The sequence below is a fragment of the Nicotiana tomentosiformis genome, chromosome 6 (assembly GCF_000390325.3).
Source record: "Nicotiana tomentosiformis chromosome 6, ASM39032v3, whole genome shotgun sequence".
Classification (NCBI taxonomy): Eukaryota; Viridiplantae; Streptophyta; class Magnoliopsida; order Solanales; family Solanaceae; genus Nicotiana; species Nicotiana tomentosiformis.
Window position 1 is genome coordinate 22,216,473 of NC_090817.1, and position 19,625 is coordinate 22,236,097.

The 19,625-nt window shown below is 35.5% G+C and overlaps 1 protein-coding gene and 1 non-coding gene across 4 annotated transcripts; one reads left to right on the plus strand and one right to left on the minus strand.

Moving 5' to 3' along the window:
• The first annotated feature begins 5,187 nt into the window (after positions 1-5,187).
• On the plus strand, positions 5,188-5,294 carry LOC117276627 (small nucleolar RNA R71). Its single transcript, XR_004506896.1, has one exon. It is a non-coding gene; the product is annotated as a small nucleolar RNA R71 (small nucleolar RNA).
• Positions 5,295-11,040: 5,746 nt separating this feature from the next.
• On the minus strand, positions 11,041-17,227 carry LOC104095630 (3-hydroxyisobutyryl-CoA hydrolase-like protein 5). Of its 3 annotated transcripts, none has more exons than XM_009601794.4 (16): positions 17,149-17,227; positions 16,781-16,845; positions 16,597-16,680; positions 15,975-16,043; positions 15,745-15,808; positions 15,578-15,651; positions 15,394-15,477; positions 15,222-15,306; positions 15,039-15,124; positions 13,151-13,272; positions 13,012-13,072; positions 12,833-12,931; positions 11,978-12,079; positions 11,855-11,896; positions 11,450-11,556; positions 11,041-11,334 (listed from the first exon to the last, which is right to left on the minus strand). In XM_009601794.4, exons 2-16 carry the CDS (start codon positions 16,811-16,813, stop codon positions 11,292-11,294), a joined length of 1,155 nt encoding a protein of 384 aa, XP_009600089.1. In that variant the 5' UTR covers positions 16,814-16,845; positions 17,149-17,227; the 3' UTR covers positions 11,041-11,291. The 3 variants fall into 3 exon arrangements, with proteins under 3 accessions (XP_009600089.1, XP_009600088.1, XP_018626096.1); XM_009601793.4 differs by having other exon boundaries at positions 17,040-17,176; XM_018770580.3 differs by lacking the exon at positions 17,149-17,227 and adding an exon at positions 16,933-17,003.
• Between the last annotated feature and the right edge of the window lie 2,398 nt (positions 17,228-19,625).

The window sequence follows — 19,625 nt, forward strand, 5'->3', positions numbered from 1 at the left end:
CATTATAATCAATTTTTCACATAAAAGCTTTCCGAAAAATTATACGGACTGTGCACGCAAGTCAAGGAATAATAAATAGTGCTATTTGAGGTCTCGGAATACAGAAATAATTTATTAAATTTAAAGATGACCTATCGAGTCATCACAGGAATCCTCATGAGAAGTTTCAAAGGTACATATAGATGTCATGGGTGTGAGAACGCCTTTGCATTCAGACATGTATTGATTTGTTACCAAGCACTCCACCCATTTCTATTCCACCCTATCATATGGCTCCAGCAGAGTTGAAAGAGTTAAAAGAACAGTTGCAAGAGTAGTTTGATAAGGGATTCATTCGGCCCAGTATGTCGCCTTGGGGTGCTCCAGTCTTATTTGTAAACAAGAAGGATTGTTCTATGCGAATGTATATTGATTATCTCCAGTTGAACAAGGTTACAGTGAAGAACAGGTATCCATTATCACGTATTGATGACCTATTTGATCAGCCTCAGGGTGCCAGAGTCTTCTCTAAGATCGACTTGCATTTAGGCTATCATCAGTTGAAGATTCGGGAGCCATATATCCCGAAGACTGCCTTCAAGACTCGGTATGGTAATTATGAGTTCCTTGTGATGTCTTTTGGGCTGACCAACGCCCTAGCAACATTCATGCACTTGATGAACATTGTATTTCAGCCATATCTTGACTCGTTCACCATTGTGTTTATTGATGACATTCTGGTATACTCCCGAACCCGGGAGGATCATGAGCATCACCTGAGGACTGTGCTTCGGACCTTAAGAGAAAAGAAGTTATATGCAAAATTTTCGAAGTGTGAATTTTAGCTAGATTCAGTGGCATTCTTGGGTCATGTAGTATCGAGTGAGGGGATCAAGGTAGATCCAAAGAAGATTGAAGCAGTGCAGAATTGGCCCAGACCATCCTCAGCTACAGATATTCGGAGTTTTCTTGGCTTGGCAGGGTATTACCGCCGATTTGTAGAGGGCTTCTCATCTATTGCAGCACCTATGACCAGGCTGACCTAGAAGGGTGCTCTATTCAAGTGGACAGAGGAGTGTGGGGAGAGATTTCAAAAGCTCAATACTGCTTTGACTACATCCCCAGTGTTGGTATTGCCTATTGGTTCGTGGTCCTATATGGTGTATCGTGATGCGTCGCGCATTGGTCTCGGTGCGGTGTTGATGCAGGACGGTAGGGTAATTGCCTATGCGTCTATAAAGTTGAAGGTGCATGAGAAGAACTATCTTGTCCACGACCTCGAGTTAGCAGCTATTGTTCATGCCTTGAAGATCTGGCGGCACTATTTGTATGATGCCCCTTGTGAGGTCTACACCAATCACCGGAGTCTACAACATCTATTCAAACAGAAGGATCTTAACTTGCGGCACCGGAGGTGGTTGGATTTGGTTAAGGACTATGATATCACCATTCTATATCAACTCGGGAAGGCCAATGTGGTGGCCGATACCTTGAGTCGCAAGGCGGAGAGTTGTTTAAGGACTATGATATCACCATTCTATATCATTCTCAGAGTATGGCTCCAAATTTGAATTTTGATGTCCAGACTTGATCTTCGACCCCCCAACACGATCCCGGCTTAATCCCTTGGTCGTTTACTCAAACTTCTAAGCTCCAAATAGCTCGAATTAGCTCCACAACATCTACATAACTCAGAATTACTCCTATAAGGCATAAAACACATAATAAGTGCAAAATACTACCAATTAAAGCTCAAAAACAAATAAAGTGCAGTGAATTAGAGCGCAACAAGTGACTAAAACACGAGATTATAGCCTACCGTCAACACCAACACACTTAAATCATTGCTCGTCTTCGAGCAATCAAATTACACTTCATATAGACACGTACTTTTTCAACAACTCTCATAACTCATCATACCAAGAATATTTAAAACAGATTAAGCACAATACCGTAACATCTTCGCCTTAAGATTTGACTCAAAAGCACCACACTTTTTTTACAACCCGCTCACTTACTCTAACACAGAGATCAACGACATTACCTTTCCTTTATGAATCAAGTGCCCTCACACAACAATAGAGAGTAGTTCCACACACAATAAAATTTAAGAACAATCAGGAACTCAAGATAGAAAGAATTCACTCACTCTCAGAAGTAACATTTATATGCCACAAAAGACGTACCATAGGATTGCCCGTAGTGTACTACTCTATTAATTGAGCTCACTCAGTCAAGGATCAAGTAAGACTTTAATTGGTTGTAATGTAAGCTGCGGGATGGGTAGGATACATTTGGATATAAGAGTGACTATACCACCCAAAGCACTTTAATACATACAATTAACCTTTCAAAATCCCACACTTATGTCAAACCATAACTCCACATTCACATCAATATACATTAACTCCCTACTTGATTAAGCACAAATACATCAAGAGTCACCACAATCAAGAAATATTTTACACAACAATACAACTATTTTTTCTTTCCTTTTTCAATTCAAGTGGCTTTTACTTTTTCAAAACAATGCACATTTTTCTTTATTTCAATAATTTCACTCAAAAGCCAAACCAACACCCCGCACTTCAACTTTTACAAAGTTCATGACAAATTCAAGTGCTCACGAGAGGTAAATGGTCAATTCAAATAAATGGTCAATTCAAATAAATGGGTAAGGTTTGTAATATTGTTGCCAAAGAAACAGGATTACATGCTCAAAAGGGGTTAACTACGATACATAACAATTAGATGGGTAAAAGAATATATCTGGCTCAACAAAGAAATGTCTATATCACTTCCAAGACTGAATAAAACTACTATTTCGCTTTGCAAACACACGGGACAAGTTCTAGCCATCAAATGCAATGTACAAAATACACAAAACCTCGAACACACATAGCACATAACTCACTCAGGATTGGACTATTAAGATACTCTAGTCAAAGCAGTTAAGCAAAGTTAAGATCATACAATTTAAGGTACTTATACAAGAGTCAAAAACTGAGCCTAAGCATCACAACTAAAGCATTCACTATTCTCAATGTATAATAAAGTCATGAGATATTGCATGAAATTCAAATCATAGCACAAGGTTTTCTACTCCTAAAATAATAAAAACTAACTACACCCGGTTCAAACAAAATCCTTAGAAAAGAATCGCGACACAAAAAAAACCAAGGGAGACTTGTTACACTACCTAACAAAAGAAATTTTTTTTGTCTTTTTCCTTTCGACTTTAATCCCTCAAGAAACCTGTCGATAATATCCATCATCGGAAAAAATAGAAAATTTTAAAATTTTTATGATTTTTGATTTTTTTTTCTATCTCCAACTACTACAACTAACAAAAAGAAAACTAATATACATACATACAAATATCCCCCACCCCACACTTTAAGTTATGGCATGTCTCCATGACACACAATTAAAAAGCACAAGGTAAAGGAAACTTCCCTGAATATCTAGTCGGGGTCTGAGTCGAAGTCGGGCTCCATTCCTCGCGCCCGAACTAATGCATACATCCATGCAGACAGCTTCTTCTCAGCCTTCTTGGGGTACACTCCACACTTATCTTTCTCACTCACTGCAGCCTTCTCTTTCGAGCCTTTCACTTTCCACTCAACACTCGCAACTGGTTTTTCCTTTTGTGCCCCATTTTCTACATCCATCATAAAAGTCACAGTTTTCTCACTCACTCTAAGCATGAGTTTTCTCTCTTGTATATCTAATATTTCTCTCCCCGTCGCTAAGAATGGTCTTCCTAGGATGAGGGGGGCTCCTTATTTTCCTCCATATTCACCACTATAAAATCCACAGGAAACACGAACTTATCCACCCGAACTAATACATCTTCCACTATCTCCTCGGGTATTAAAGTCGTTTGGTCTGCCAGCTGCAAAGATATTGGTGCCGACCTTATCTCTCCAATCTCCTTCTTCAGTTTTCTATAAATAGATAGAGGCATTAAATTAATTGAGGCACCAGAATGACATAAAGACTTATCAAAATTAATAGTTCCTAAAGAGCAAGGTATAGTAAAACTCCCTAGATCTCCAAACTTTTATGGGAGTTTATTTTGCAATATCGCACCACAATGCTCTGTGAGCTTGACCACTGAAGTCTCCTCTACTTTCCTCTTCTTCGTAAGGATCTCTTTCAAGAATTTAGCATAAGAAGGCATTTGTGAGAGCACTTATGTGAATGGTAAATTTACATGAACCTGTTTCAGCACATCCAGAAATCTCTCAAACTGTTGTCCAGCTTTTCTCTACATAACTTTTGAGGGAAAGGTAGCACAAGCAGATGCTTGCTCTCCTCATGTTCCTTCCTTCTCGATTTTTTTTCCTTCTTCTTTTTCTCAGCTTTCATCGGGCCTTTCTTCTTGTCCTCCCCACTTTTCAGATGCTCCCCACTTTCTTTTTCAAGTCTCACATCTTTTTAGATCGGGGTAGGATCTTTCAACACTTGCCCACTTCTCAAGGTTACAACATTCACTGTTTCTTTGGGATTTCTTTCAATATCAGTAGGGAGAGTGCCTAGAACCCTCTCAAAGAATATTGTTGCAATCTGTCCCACTTACTTCTCTAAATTTAGAATTTCTGCCCCTTGCACTTCAATATTTCATCAGTTTTCACAATGAAGGCCTTCATGAGATCTTCTAGACTAGACTGATTGGGTTGTTGAGGCTGAAATCGCTACCTCGGCTAATTCATAAAACCAGGATCTCTTTATCCCTAAAATTTGGGGTTGTTTTGTTTCCATGCATTAGCGGTACCCCCAGGTGAACTCCATGAAAATTTGGGGTGCTTCTGACCCATTGCATTAAAATTATAATTTCCCACAGTATTCAGTTTCTCAGTTGAGACTTGACACTCATGAGTAGGGTGTTCTCTTCTGCATATATCACAAGCTGCGCGGGGCTCATTTTGTATTGAGGCTAAGGTCAGCTTTCGTATTTCTTTAGACATAGCATCGAGTTATACATATACAGATGTGTTAGCATCAACTTGGCGAACACCAGTTGATCTTATTCTTTCAGCAATCTTAGAGGGCCACTGATTAGCATCTTCAGATAACTCATCAAGAATTGTAATTCTCTCTTCTGGAGTCTTATTCATCAAAGGGCCTCCAACTGCATTGCTCAATGTTCTACGCGAGGCCGGTGTCAATCCTTCCCAAAAGTCCTGGAGTTGCATCCAGAGTTCAATTCCACTATGTTGACACTTTCTAACAATCTCCTTAAACCTCTCCCATGCTTCAAAAACAGTTTCAGTCTCTTCCTGGCAAAAGTTATGGATTTCTCTACTAAACTTGCCCGTATTAGCTGAGGAGAAATATTTATCAAGGAATTTTTTGGTCATCTCTTCCCATGTTCTAATTGATCCCGTGGGCAAACTTCGAAGCCACTGCTTTGTATCATCTTTAAGTGAAAAGGGGAATGCCCTTAAGTACACTGCATATTGCGACACCCCATTGTATTGAAAAGTGTTCATGATCTCCTTGAGATCCATTAGATGTGTGTTTGGATATTTGTTCATCTTTCCACTGAAGACACAACAGTTCTGAATGGTTTGATGCAACCTTTGCTTCAACTAGAAATTGTTAGCTATAACTGGATCGTCTAACACTTGATAAGCCTTGATTGTAGACCGGTCTAGCATAATCGCCCAGTGATCTCCCAGGTATGGGAGCTATATTTCTGAACTGGTCTGCAGTCAAGGGTTGATTTTGAGCAATTCTCCGACCCCTCTCTTCTACATAGATAATCTGTGCATCTCTAACAGTTGCTTCTTCAGCATCCCTTGTAGCTTTTTCTCGTTGTTGGGCTGCCTCCCTTGCAGCCAAATTCACATTATCATCACCGTTTCCAGTCATAATTTCTTTGGTTGAAGACTGCCCAACCTTTTCTAAGGTGAGATCTCTTTCCTTCCTCAGCTGTCGCAGTTGTTTTTCTATCTCAGGCTCGTATGGTAGCACTTCTTTCGCAGAACCTCGAGTCATGCACTAATCTAAACCTGTAACCTACGCACAGTCAACGAACATCAAACATATAAAGAGAAAATAGAAATAAAATGAAAACAAATTCCTGAATTAGCACTACAAACTATTTCAAACACTATTGATTTTCAATACCCGGCAACGACGCCAAAATTTGACGAGCGCAAAACACATACTTAAATTGTGCTCGCTAATCAAATATAGTATAGTATAATATCGTATCCACATGGATTAGATTTAAACAGTATTCTCGTAGTTTCTAGCTTGATTGCTATACAATATGATCAACAGTTGAGATTTATAAAATGTTTAACTAAAATTGACAAAAAATCTAAAGCTATTGACTAATGACAATCGAAACAAGGAATAAGCAAAGAAGGTTATCAATGGGAGAAGATATGGTTTTGATAGGATAGGTGCAAGATAATTGTTCAGGATCTAATTCTAGATAGTTCGCTTCCAATGTTCAAGTGAGTCTCTCGAATTCACTCAATTATTAGTTCTAACGTTCAGTAAAAACTCCTCTCTCGATTAAGTCTTAACCTCACGAGATGAACCAATTTAAGCACGTGAAGATATGCAAGAATGCGTAGTGGATTGGTCTTTAGAAAAACCTCTTTCGATTATTCTCCTAACTAGGTTTAATCAATGATTCAATTAGCCTCTTTTGATTACTAAGAAGAATTAATGAACTCAACCAACAATATAATGCAAAGATATCACAAGTTATACCTCTCTCAATTAGATGAACAGGTGAATATAGATGCAATAATTAAATCATCCAAAAATGCTTCAACACATAAAACTAGAGTTATAACCCACAAACAATCATCAATACACCAAATCCATCAAAACCCTAAATGGAACTACTCCATATATATGGAGCAATTCATCACAAATAAAATTAAATTATAGAAAAATATAAATTCAATCCAAACTCGGGTCTTGAGTGAGGAAGGAATGATGAAATCCTTGTGTTTGTGTTCTTCCAACTCCTCCTTAGCCTCCTTAGGTCCAAAGTATGTCCAAAGTAGAGAAAATAATATTTTTTCATGTATTTATACCAAGTAGGATCGGGCCCATACGAAATCACCCTTTCCTAGCCGAAATAAGATTTTCAATCTGTAAATATTACACAGGTGCGCCGCATGGGGCATTAGTGAGGAAATCCAGAGAGCTCAACTTCTGTCAAGTAGCCAAAAATACACTGTTGTGGCGCCCCACGCGCCGCAGTAGTGCAAAATTCTCAGAGTAAGGCTCCAAACTTGATTTTTTATGTCCAGACTTGGTCCTCGTGCCCCGAACATGATCTCGGCTTAATTTCTTGGGCTTTTACTCAGACTACAAAGCTCCAAATAGCTCGAATTAGCTCCGCAACATCTACATAACTCGAAATCACTCTTACAAGGCATAAAACATACAATAAGTGCAAAACACTACCAATTAAAGCTCAAACACAAATAAAGTACAGTGAATTAGAGTACAATAAGTGACTAAAATACGAGATTAAAGCCTACCATAAATGTTCTATTGGCTTATGCTTTATAATACTCCCCCGAGTCCATGTGGCAAAGTTTGGAGTTTTGAAAATTGTGTTCTGTCTCAAATTATTATGTCGTATTTCTTTTTTACAAGAATCATTATTTAAGAGGAAGGTTGGACTATTTTATCCTTATTTATATCTTAAAATATAATCTCTCTTCATTGAATATTTATTCTTTTTATGTATTATCTCCATCATCAAGAATAGTTTTTATTAAGTGTAAAATAGGAATTATTTTGTCTTGAACTTCTAAAATAAAAAATAATTTGAGATAACTATTTTTAGAAAGATAATTTGAGACGGCAGGAGTACAAGTGAAAGATATTTATATGGATATACATCATCATTAAGTTAAAAATTAAAAGGTTAAAGTTGAACGGTTATCAAAATTAGAAAGTTACTCCCTCCTTCCCAATTGATTTTTCTTTGGCCACAATATTTTTATGCCATTTAAATATTTTAAATTATTAATTATTATGACTTATAATACTTTTAATGTAGTTTTCGAGTATATAAATTTTATTTTAAAAGACTAAAGAATTTATGCCTTAGTTGCAGTTAAAATTTAAAAGTTTGACTATCGAAACTCGAATTGCATCAAACAAATTGGGATATAGTAAGTATCACTCCCAGTAATGGACTAAAAAAATTGCTACATAAGTAGAATGGAGGGAGTACATATTATATAATATATCACTATCTTGCATATTATGTATCTATCTAGGAAAAATGTAAGGATGTCTAGGGGAGGGTATTATGCGTTCCCATACCGGACCATACCGCTCCGGATTAGGATAGGGGTGAGGTATTTGGGTAAATGGTAAGAGTAATGGTAGGGTACCGAAAAATATATCCTTAGTACCGGTCCGATTGGTACCCCTAAGGTACCAGACTAGTCCATACCGATACACGTACATGTACCCATACTGGTACCCTTAAGTTTTTTTGTTTTTTTTAAAATGTGATCGTTTTTGCACCTTAGCCAACGGTTATTTTTTAAAAAGAAAATAGCCGTTGGCAACGGCCAAAAGTGGATATTTTTGCCTCCCTAGCCCCCTAACAGTCTCCTACCCCTAATTTATATTTTTTAACCTCAAGTTTTTAACCTCATATTAATTTTCCTGTAAACTTGTGTTGCTATTTATTGTAATTTTAATTATTTATTACTTAAAATAGCTCCTAAAGTGTTAGAAAAAGTGTGTAATAGATTGACTACGGGTAATGTTAAGGAGTGGGTCCTTATTTTGAAGTAAATCCTAACCAGTCCGAGTTTAGGCGTTACATACAAGAAACGTATAATCTGATTTTCAAGGTTTTTCTAGAACAACTGTTAGAAATAATATTTGCAATGATGAAGGAAATAAAGACTTGGTGAAATATTGGAAGAGAAGAAACTTTGGCCTTCCAGAAATAATTCAAGAAGACGACGATGCCTATAATAAATTAAATACTATCTACCGGAGACAGCGGGGACGCAAAAGAACAAGTGCTATCAATTTCAAGCGAAAAACCAATAGAAGTTATTTAAAAAAATTGTAAATTGTAATTTTATTTTAATAAGTATTGAAATAAAAGTATTGAATTTTTTTCATCCATTAAAGTTTATTTGTATCTAAATATTATTTTATTTTATTTTTAATTTAAAATTACCCTTAAGTACCGATACCCCGTACCCTTAAATTTCCTTTAAGAAAAGTACCTTTAAAGAACCTTCCCCTTAACCTTTAACCCTTAAGAACCCAGTACCCTCCCCTAGACAGCCCAAGGAAAATGGCCCAAAATACTCTCAACTATGAATTACTTGACAATTTTGCTCCATGTTTGGTTTTAGTTTCATATATACTCTTATTGTTGATGGATTAGCTCAGATTGCTCCTCAATTCTAGGAAATAGAATAAATTTGTCCTTTGTTTGAATCTGATAAAAAATATAAAGCTCAAATTATATATATATATATATATACACACACGCTAATTATGAATAACTTGGGAATTCAAAGATTTGCCATGTGTCCATGATTATACAGAAAGCTAACCAAGTGATGATGGATGCTTTCGCAAAAGTTGGACGAGGACTTAGGAGTCGTTTGGTAGGGTGCATAACAATAATAAGAATAATGATGAATATGATGTATTAGTAATCCTTACATTAATTATGCTGACATATTTCTTATTTATTGTTTGGTTTGATACATTAAATTATTGCATTATTTCTAAAAAAAAATTGTTTGTTTACGGAAATACCCTCATAACGAGTCCATCACTTTATCTTTTTTAAAGAGACATATGTTGAGGAATGTTTTTATATGAAAAAGGTTTTAAAAAATTATTTTATTTGTCTACCTATATTGTAGTATAGAACTAAATATTCATTATATAATAAAAAAAGAAATATGCTAAGTATTTATTTATTTACTAGGGATATATTTTTTTTTCCCTTTCTTAGATTATTAGGCAAAGAAAGGTTGAATTAAAAAATAAAAGGAAAATGAGTTGATTACAAGTGCATTCCAGTACGTAGTAATAGAGTACAGATTTATAAATTTATATGCGGGAGCAATTTCAGTATCAAACTATACATCAAGCTTGCATTAATATAATAACATGTTTTAATTAAGCATAAATTTTGAAGGGTAATTTTGTCTTTACTAAGCTAATGCATGCATTAAAACTCATTCCATTGTTAATACCATAGTTTCTGATGCATTAATTATGCATAGGATAATACCAAATAAGGTGCATAACTAATGCATGGGTTCAAAAAGTATACCAAACAAGGTATTATTAATATACAAAGCTACTTCATGCATTATTTTATCTAATGCATCCTACCAAACGACCCCTCAGTGACATCTTTTTGTCTGCGAGTTCCTTGGTTTCTCCTTCGGAGGAAGAATCCCCTTTGTGTAATACCACTGATGTAATCTCTGATATTATCTAATACTGTATGAATATTTTATTCAGCAAAGAAAAGTGTAGAAGAAATTATGTTAAAAGACCTAATTTTGTTTCCTTGTCAAAGTAATAGCTAAGGATGGGTGCAAGTATATGCGTATGCTATCCATTGCCATCTTTAGATAGTAAAGAAAATGATGTAGTACTTACTGGTATTAGTAGGAAAGATGTACTTACGAATTAACCTCTTACTTCAACAAGTAAATATATTGTGAAGTTCAAAAAAAAATATCTTGCGTCTTGAACACTTCATTAGGTGTCAAGTAAATGCCAAAGTACACATTAAAATAGCATGTTACTTATCATTTATTAAAGATTATCAATTAATGCTTTAATGACCTAATTGTATAAATATTTTTTATACTGTCACTGCCCTCGTGAAGGCAGGATACTTTGTGCACCGGCCACCAGACTGCCCTTTAGTGCACAAAACTTAAACTCCCGTTAGAACTATAATTATTCCGCTCTTCCCATATTACTATAGCAGGACCAAGATCTTGTTATAATTGCCTTTGCCATAGGCAAGAGCAGGCTTAAAATCCCTCCAACCGCAGTTCCACAATCTGAATATGAAGAACTTTATAATACTTAAAAATGATAACAACAGAGCATAATTAAGCCTAAAACATTATTAAAATGCAAGAAGACAGAACAGAATAAGATCTTAAGGATCGGTTTATTGATTATCGATGTAATGTTCAGAAGACGATCTTGGTAGAAGAAGCATGGCGCACCGGCAAAGGATATATGAGAAAACAATAAAGGACTGCTAAAACCAATGCATGATGATGTTAACTGATATGTACTCTGATTTTTCACTGATGGCAATATGCTGAATCCTCATATTTTCCATCCCACCTATAGATCATATCACGCGCAACAATGAAGTTACCAACCAGTCTTTATATTTCATATACTCTTTAAGAAAGCACAATTGTATATAGCGTGGAAATTAGAATTGAACCAGCCATACCTGCACTGTTCATTTTCTGGAATATTGAGCTCCAAATCTTCTTCAAATGGCTCAAAGACGAGGTTGACTCGTTCATCGTCCAACTTTTCAAGAGTCGGGGGGTCCCACTGACGATGATTGCAGGTAGATAGTAATGTCCCAGGGGAAATGGAGCAAAGAGAGAGCAGAGTTAGTGTAAGGCTCTCAACGATACTTCTAGGTGCCAAACCTCAACTCTTTAATAAGTGTTGCAATATATAAATCATCTTTAAAAATGTTTTGGTTTCACAAAAATTAATAATGCAACATACTCACAAACACAAAAATGTCCCCTAAAATAAGTGTAACTCTGTGTGTGTGTGTGTGTGTGTGTGAGAGAGAGAGAGAGAGAGAGAGAGAGAGAGAGAGAGAGAGAGAGAGTCATACTTTTGGAGAGTTATCCTTGTCAATGGTAAGAGCCCTGATACCCTTCATAATATGAAACGAAGTGCATATTAGATTCAAGAGGATCAATGTATGTCCAAAACTGAAAAGCAATTCAGTGGTTACCTCATAGACATCACCAGATATTCTTGCTCTTAGTATATTGATTGTAAGTCTGAATTCTTTCTTCAGACATTCAGACAAAGTTTGCTTCCTCCCTTCCCGAATCTGAAAATATTCGAGCATATATAAAAAGTTGCCAGACTACACAGTATGATAGAAATACTAGAAAACTATGTTACAAACTTAAACAAGAAAAATGCAAGTGAACGTGTTTTCCCCTATTTCATTTTATAAGCCAAAAAGACCAATGATGCAATTTTCATGTTACTCGTTTTGATGAAAAGGATTAACAAGAATCATAAGGAATTTGAAAAGCTCATCAACTGAAACTAAAAATGGATCACAGAATTTTGGTTAACGATACCAACAAGTTAAACATATCTACCTTTTTTCCACACTGATTCATAAAGTCAAGCACGGCAGTGCACATGAGTGGAAAAAACTAAAAAATACTGTATAACTGATGTAAAGTTTTACCAAATCTTTCAAAAACAATTACTGTCTACAACCTATTAGGAGAACAGATGTTAGCACAAAAGCCTGTCTCACAATAAACCTAGTAATAGCAGGAAGTGAAATGACCATACTCTGCACCATAAGTATTCAAATGAAACATCAATATTTTTGTCCTAATTCAAAGTTGGGCGCTATTTGCATGAGTTTGAATGTCTTGGATCCTTATACGGGGAGTACTAGCTTAAAGTAGATAGAGTATTTCAAAATTAGAGAAATTGCGAAGTGCTGCATCATAATATACAAAGGGTATCGGACCATTTCGAGGTTTTACACTATTACTGGCTATAAGGAATTGTGCACAGTGTTGGCTGCTTTTGTAGTAAATATATCGGAGGAACTAACCGATCTTAGAGTAATTTTTAGTCCTGCCGGGGATGATCTTTTTAGGCCTTTAAGCACCGGCACGATCCAGCTGTTTCCTTCTTTGCCTGCCTCAGCTTCCTGAAAAAGAAAGGAACCGTCACATTGTTTGTATACAGCACAGATCATCAAGTGAACAATGCCATGAAAAATTGTCTTACGAATGAACTAATAATCTCTGCAACAGAATCCTTGGAGAAGCACTCATCAATTATTGCCTGCCTGCATCGTTAGCTAATATAAATCACTCTTGATTTCCTAAAGCAAAGAGTACAGAGTGCAGTAATTAAGATATTTTACTTTTTTAAGACACTTTCTTCATCGATCTGAACATCGGTTGAGAACTCCTTGATTGCAGAACTGACAACAGCCTCGTCGCCAGTGTTTAAGCTTAATAAGTGCTTTTCTAGCTCCGGCAGTTTCTGACATATTAAAAAAAGAGAATAGAGTTAATATATCTCCACGCACACAACAAAAAATATAATCTCAAGACATTTGCAAAATTTAACATCGTTTAGTTTTTTATGTTTCTCACTATTATTCAATTAACTGTCGTGCATTTCATCCATCTGGCAAGGGCAATGTTAATTTTCTCCGTATAGTTGGATGTGCCCAAGTTGCTGCAAATCATAAGTCCTTTTCTGAGCTATTATGTAGTAGTTTTTATGTGATTCTGGATTTGAAGAACATCATATTAATAATATACACAAATTCATCAGCATATAGTAGACTCTAAAAAACTTCTGTCGCTCAATAAGTTCATCAGCATATAGTAGACACTAATGGTAAGCACCCTCCACTTCCAACCAAGAGGTTGTGAGTTCGAGTCACCCCAAGAGCAAGGTGGGGAGTTCTTGGAAGGAAGGATGCCGAGGGTCAGTTGGAAACAGCCTCTCTACCCCAGGGTAGGGGTAAGGTCTGCGTACACACTACCCTCCCCAGACCCCACTAGTGGGATTATTTTTTTATTTTGCACCGGGTGTCCGAGTCTCTTTGAGCCCCGACTAATCCCGGGGGTGCACAGGTCCTCGGCAAGGAGTTTCCCGCAAGTGCACCACGGTTAATTCAGGTTTTACCCAGTCCGATGGCCCTCAGAAATTGTTTGCACCCAGTGGGTTTCGAACTTGAGACCTTGAAAGGGAGCAAATCCCAAGGCTCAAGTCAATTGCCACCAGGCCAACCACTAGTGGGATTATACTGGGTTGTTGTTGTAAAAAACTTCTATCGCTCAATAAATTCATCAGCATATAGTGGACTCTAAAAAGCTTCTGTCACTCCACCCCCGCAGGGACAGAGAACCGGTCGCTGTCTCGGCTGTGCTACTGGAGGCTCTGGGAAAGTTGGAATAGGAGATGTCACGAAATGCCTTGCTCTTCGGGGATGCCCTCAGCATCGAGGAACATTTACTAGGGTGTATCTATGACTCTGTAACTCACTAGAGGCCCGGGAAACAAAGAGAAGATGTGTATGAACGAGATATTCAGCAACAAGAAGAAGGAAAAGGATTATCGGTTCAAGAAAGTAAGGTGCCCCTGATCGAGCCAATTTGCAAGGTTTTTCAGATCCACCAGTGAGATACACACAAAATACAGAAAGTATTTTAGGTCGTTCTAAATTTGCAGGATATCAAATTGACCATGTAATATATCTCTGAGCTATTAGCCAAAAGTTCTTGACTGAGCTAGAATGCCAAAGAATTATAAACTTAAATTGCAATGAGAAGTAAAAGTCAAAAAGAAAATACTATAAGGATGTAAAGACAATGCTGAAACCTGGAGATCCATGGCATAATCTGCTGGAACTTCCAGGTTGAAAAGCAGTGTTAGTTTATGCATAAAGAGGATCTATACAACGAAACAGAGTTATTGGTATTTCGTCTATCCGATGTATCTTAGTAGCAGAGGAAAAGGAAACAAAAGCGATTCTCGTAGTGATGGCGATGGAAGCAACCTAAGTTGAGGTGGTTTCTTTTTCCATGTTGCTATTTTTGTGAAACACTGTATTCTGATGACTGTCTGGATATTCCAGTTAAAGCTTATGGATGGTCTATTACATGACAGGATATTCCAGTTAAAATGCACGCATGGTCTATTATGATTTTTTGAAAAATAAAGCATTTTATCATTCATGAAATAAAAGCTTGCTTTTTGCAATTTGTTCGAAAAAGAAATTTGTCGATTGGACTCACCTCCAAAGGGACAAAATGTGTTGCAAGTCCAGCAGCAACCAACTCTTTACCATTCAGCCTCGCTCCTGTTAACCCCAAGTATTCCCCTACATAAAACAGTAAATGTATTACTCAATTCTCCTTTTGGTTTTCAAATGACATAAATAAGATCCTTTCTTGTTCCAATGCTATTTGAATGCTTACCCAATCTACCAGGAAGCCGAGAAAGAATGTATGAGAAACTACAGTCCGTATGGAAGCCTATACTTGCTTCAGGAGTTGAAAAAACCTATAAAATGAGAGAGATGAAAATAGCTCATGCTTTACCTGAAAATTTTAAATTACAATATGCGAATATATGCGAATATATACGAACTGTCTTTTCTGTCACGACGGAGAACTTCATCGGAACCATTAAGGATGCACCTCCACCCATTGATATTCCATGAACAAGAGAAACCTGTACAGGACATAAACAAAAAGTTGCAAACAATATTTTAGAATCAAACTGCTCTCTTCTATTCAATATAAGGATTTTAGAAGAGTATTGGAATGCCCACCGTGGGTTTTTTATATGTATGAATGCGATTGCAGAGCCAATACATTCGATAAACAACTTCGAGGCAGGAATCCTCTGTGAAGTACAAGTTCCAAATGCAAGTCAACAAATAGTAATTCAATAATTTAAAGTAAACAGCTGAAACTTTTTTGTGTTACAAAGTATTACTTGAATTCCTGCCATCATAGAACATTTTCAAATCCCCACCAGCAGAAAAAGCCCGACCAGCTCCCTATTTATTTTTAAAGAAAAGAGAAAACAAGGTTAAGAAACATTTTCATAATCCCCAGCTCAATCATTTGTTAGCAGTAGCTATTATGCTAATCTGGTGCTAGAAATCACTAGAATTCAAGAAACAATAAAATTCAAAATTCTGGAGAGTAGAAAGAGATTTAAACCTTGATGATAACAAGTTTTGCATTCTCATCTTTCTCCCACTTCTCCAGATTCTCTGCCAGTAGTTTTACCTACTTAAAGGAAATAAAAACAGTCAGATTATAAAGATAATTAAGTAAACCTCTATGATAAGTACTACTAATTGGTAACCTAATAAAAATGGTACCTAACAGCTTATTTGGATGGTTGTTATGTATTGTTTCATAATGTATCTTATGGTATTGTATAGTATTGTAATGTGTCGTTTTGATGTATACAATATTTGGATAGATTGTATTAGCGGCTGTCGTTTCATGATGTCTTGTACCAATAATATGAAGAATAAACTTGCAATATTACAAAGAAAAAGTAAGGTAAATATAGGATAAAGGATAAAATAAGATTATTTAAAAATAAGAAAAGGCGATACGAGAGAAGAAAAAAAAAAAGGTAGCGACATGACCCCACCAATCTGATGTAACTTGTTATCCAAGTTAAACTACACTCATGAGAGTATAAAAAATCCTTACACCGTCCGTGCGTATAAGTTAAATCCAATTAAAAAAGGTGTGTAACTGGAAATAGATCTTTTCAAGAATTATTGCCTAGGGTAAATTATAACTCATCTCTGATTCTGCAACATACCACTTTGGATGAAATGACATTCAATTGCTTGGGGCGATTTAAGGTCACCACTCTGACATTTCCAACTTCTTCAGACACAACAACCTGAAGAAACAATCAAGATTAACAAGATCCGCCACCAGATTATTAACTGTAAAATGTAAAGAAACTTAATTTAAATCTTTAAATTGAAATTTCTAATTACCTCTCCATCTGGGGTTACTGTTTCTTGAGCCATGATTAATCAAAAAGTTACAGCACAAGAAAAACCTTTACAAAAAAGCAGAAATTTAATCAAAACAATTTATGCAAGCTAAAGAAATGTGATAGCTGATTTAAGAAGATTAAATTGAAGACCTTAGAAATTAAGAGGTAGTATATTATACAACTAAATTACAGTTACAAAAAGAAGTTGAAATGAGTCAAAAAAGTTAATGGGAAGAAAAGGGTGAGATTCTACTTACAAGGATCAAATTAGGATGTTTTTGAAAGTGACTTAAAAATACAAGAAAGAAGAGCAGCAAATACAAAGAGAGTTGTTAAAGCTGGAGAAGAAGGGACTGGTAAGCTTACTAATTTAGGTGGTTGGTGGGTGAGTTCCTTCGCAGTGTTTGGTAACACCATTACCTACCACTGTCCCTTTAACTTTATTTTTATTTTTATTTATTTATCTGAATTCGCACTAGTTAAAATATATTAAAGAGGAAAGTTCTTTTATCAAAGTTTTTATTATTATCAAGATGAATTTGAGAGTTCTAATTAAGGATAGATAATTTGATATATATTATCCATGTTCTTTTAAATTTATGAGCAACTCTTTTCTTCCTACCAACACGGTATTATTATTATGGGTCGTGATTTCACCACTTTAGTATAAAAATAATTTTTGGAATAAAATAATCTTGCACATAATTGTTATCCCATACCACCAACCAAATGACAATTTATGAGTGGACGATAAAAAAAAATTAAACAATTTAGCACGTTTTTTTATTTTATGGAAACAAAATAAATATGTTGGCATCATGGATTGTGAATCCTTACTCAAATTTAAAGGGATTTGCCGTCATACCCTATATTTGTGCCACCTTTTAACATGTATCCTATTTTTAAAAATTATTAATTTGGTACCCGGTTGACAAAATATCTATAATAATATGACCATTATACCCCTGACAAAACATATAAAAGATGCATCACGGATAAATCACTTTACGGTTCTCCTCCATCACTCCGTCCCTCCTCAGATCTTCTCTCGCATCTGCCATAATCACGAAACCAGAAAGTTGAACCAGATTCAAATTCAAAATTACAAAATACATTGTAAGTATTGCAAATCATCTTCAGAATTCAAATTAGTTTTTGAAGCTGATTGATCTTCATGAATTCATCATGCTTTTTAAGTTTTAATTCAATCAACCCATATATTTTAATCACACTTGCTTGGAGTTATAGAATAAATTTGTTTCTGGATTCTGTTAAATGCAGGACACATAGGCATTCAACAGTTTTGTCATGAGGACAAACATGCTGAAGTTTTTTGTTTGTTTGCTAGAACATGATATTAAACAAGCTGAGTTTTTACATAATTTGCTAAACTTTCACACCAAAACACTGAAGTTTTTGTCTTGCAGTATAAAAAAGCTGAAGTTTTTTAGTTCATTTGCTAATACTTCAGCACTAAAATATGCTGAAATTTTGTCCTGGATTCAATAGTTTTGTCATGAGCTTTTTCCGAAACTTCAGCAGAAGATGTTGAAGTTGTTTAGTTCATTTGTAAAAATTTCAGGACAAACCTGCTGAAGTTTTTCTCATGCACTATGTAATTTTTTAGTGAATTTAACTAGCTGAGTTTTTATATAATTTGCTAAACCTTCATACCAAAATGCTGAAATCTTTGTCTTGCAGTATAAACAAGCTGAAATTTTTTAGTTCATTTGCTAATACTTCAGCATTCAATATGCTGAAGTTATGTCCTGGATTCAATAGTTTTGTCATGAGTTTTTTCCGAAACTTCAGCAGACGATGCTGAAGTTGTTTAGTTCATTTGTAAAAACTTCAGAACAAACCTGCTGAAGTTTTCCTCCTGCACTATGTAATTTTTTAGTGAATTTAACTAGCTGAGTTTTTATATAATTTACTAAACCTTCACACCAAAACGCTGAAGTCTTTGTCTTGCAGTATAAACAAGCTGAAGTTTTGTCCTGGATTCAATAGTTTTGTCATGAGCTTTTTCAGAAATTTCAGCAGAAGATGCTGAAATTGTTTAGTTCATTTGTAAAAATTTCAGGACGAAACTGCTAAAGTTTTCCTCCTGCACTATGTAATTTTCTCCTGCATGCCGAAGTTACATTTCGTTCATGCTTAAGTTTTGTCTAGCATTAAATAGCTTTTTCATGAGTTTTTTTCGAAAACTTCAGAATAAACAAGCTGAAGTATTCTAGTACATTTGCTAAAACTTCATCTTAAACGTGCTTAAGTTTTTCTCCTGCAGTATGTAATTTTCTAATGAATATTTTATGAGCTTCACACTTAAATTCTTTTGTTCAGTTTCCTAATACTTGACACTAAACATGCTTCTGCAGGATGAGCTCGATTTGCCTCGTTATTACTTTCAATGGGAGGTGGACTTTTGATTTCAAATACTTGAATCATGATACAAAACTTGTTCTACTTAATAAACAAATATCATTCAATACTTTCCAAAAGAAAATTAATGAAGTTACAGATATTGATTCAACCAAATATTCACTAAAGATATGGTTTGATATCAAACTAAATACAATAATGTACCTGTGATTAAACGTAATGTTATTGGGGAACAAACAGTTAAAAAATCAAGAAGAATCAAAACCCGTTTGATTTCAGAGAGAAACAAATCAAAAAATGCGAAGAACGGGAGAAGAGACACAGAGACAGTAGAATGACGTATATTTGGAGAGAGAGTAGTCTTTTAATAAAAAAAGGGCAAAATTATCTTTTTAAAAGATTTTTAATAAAAAAATGAGTACGGATGCAAATAGAAAAATAAAGCGGGTACAGATTAAAAA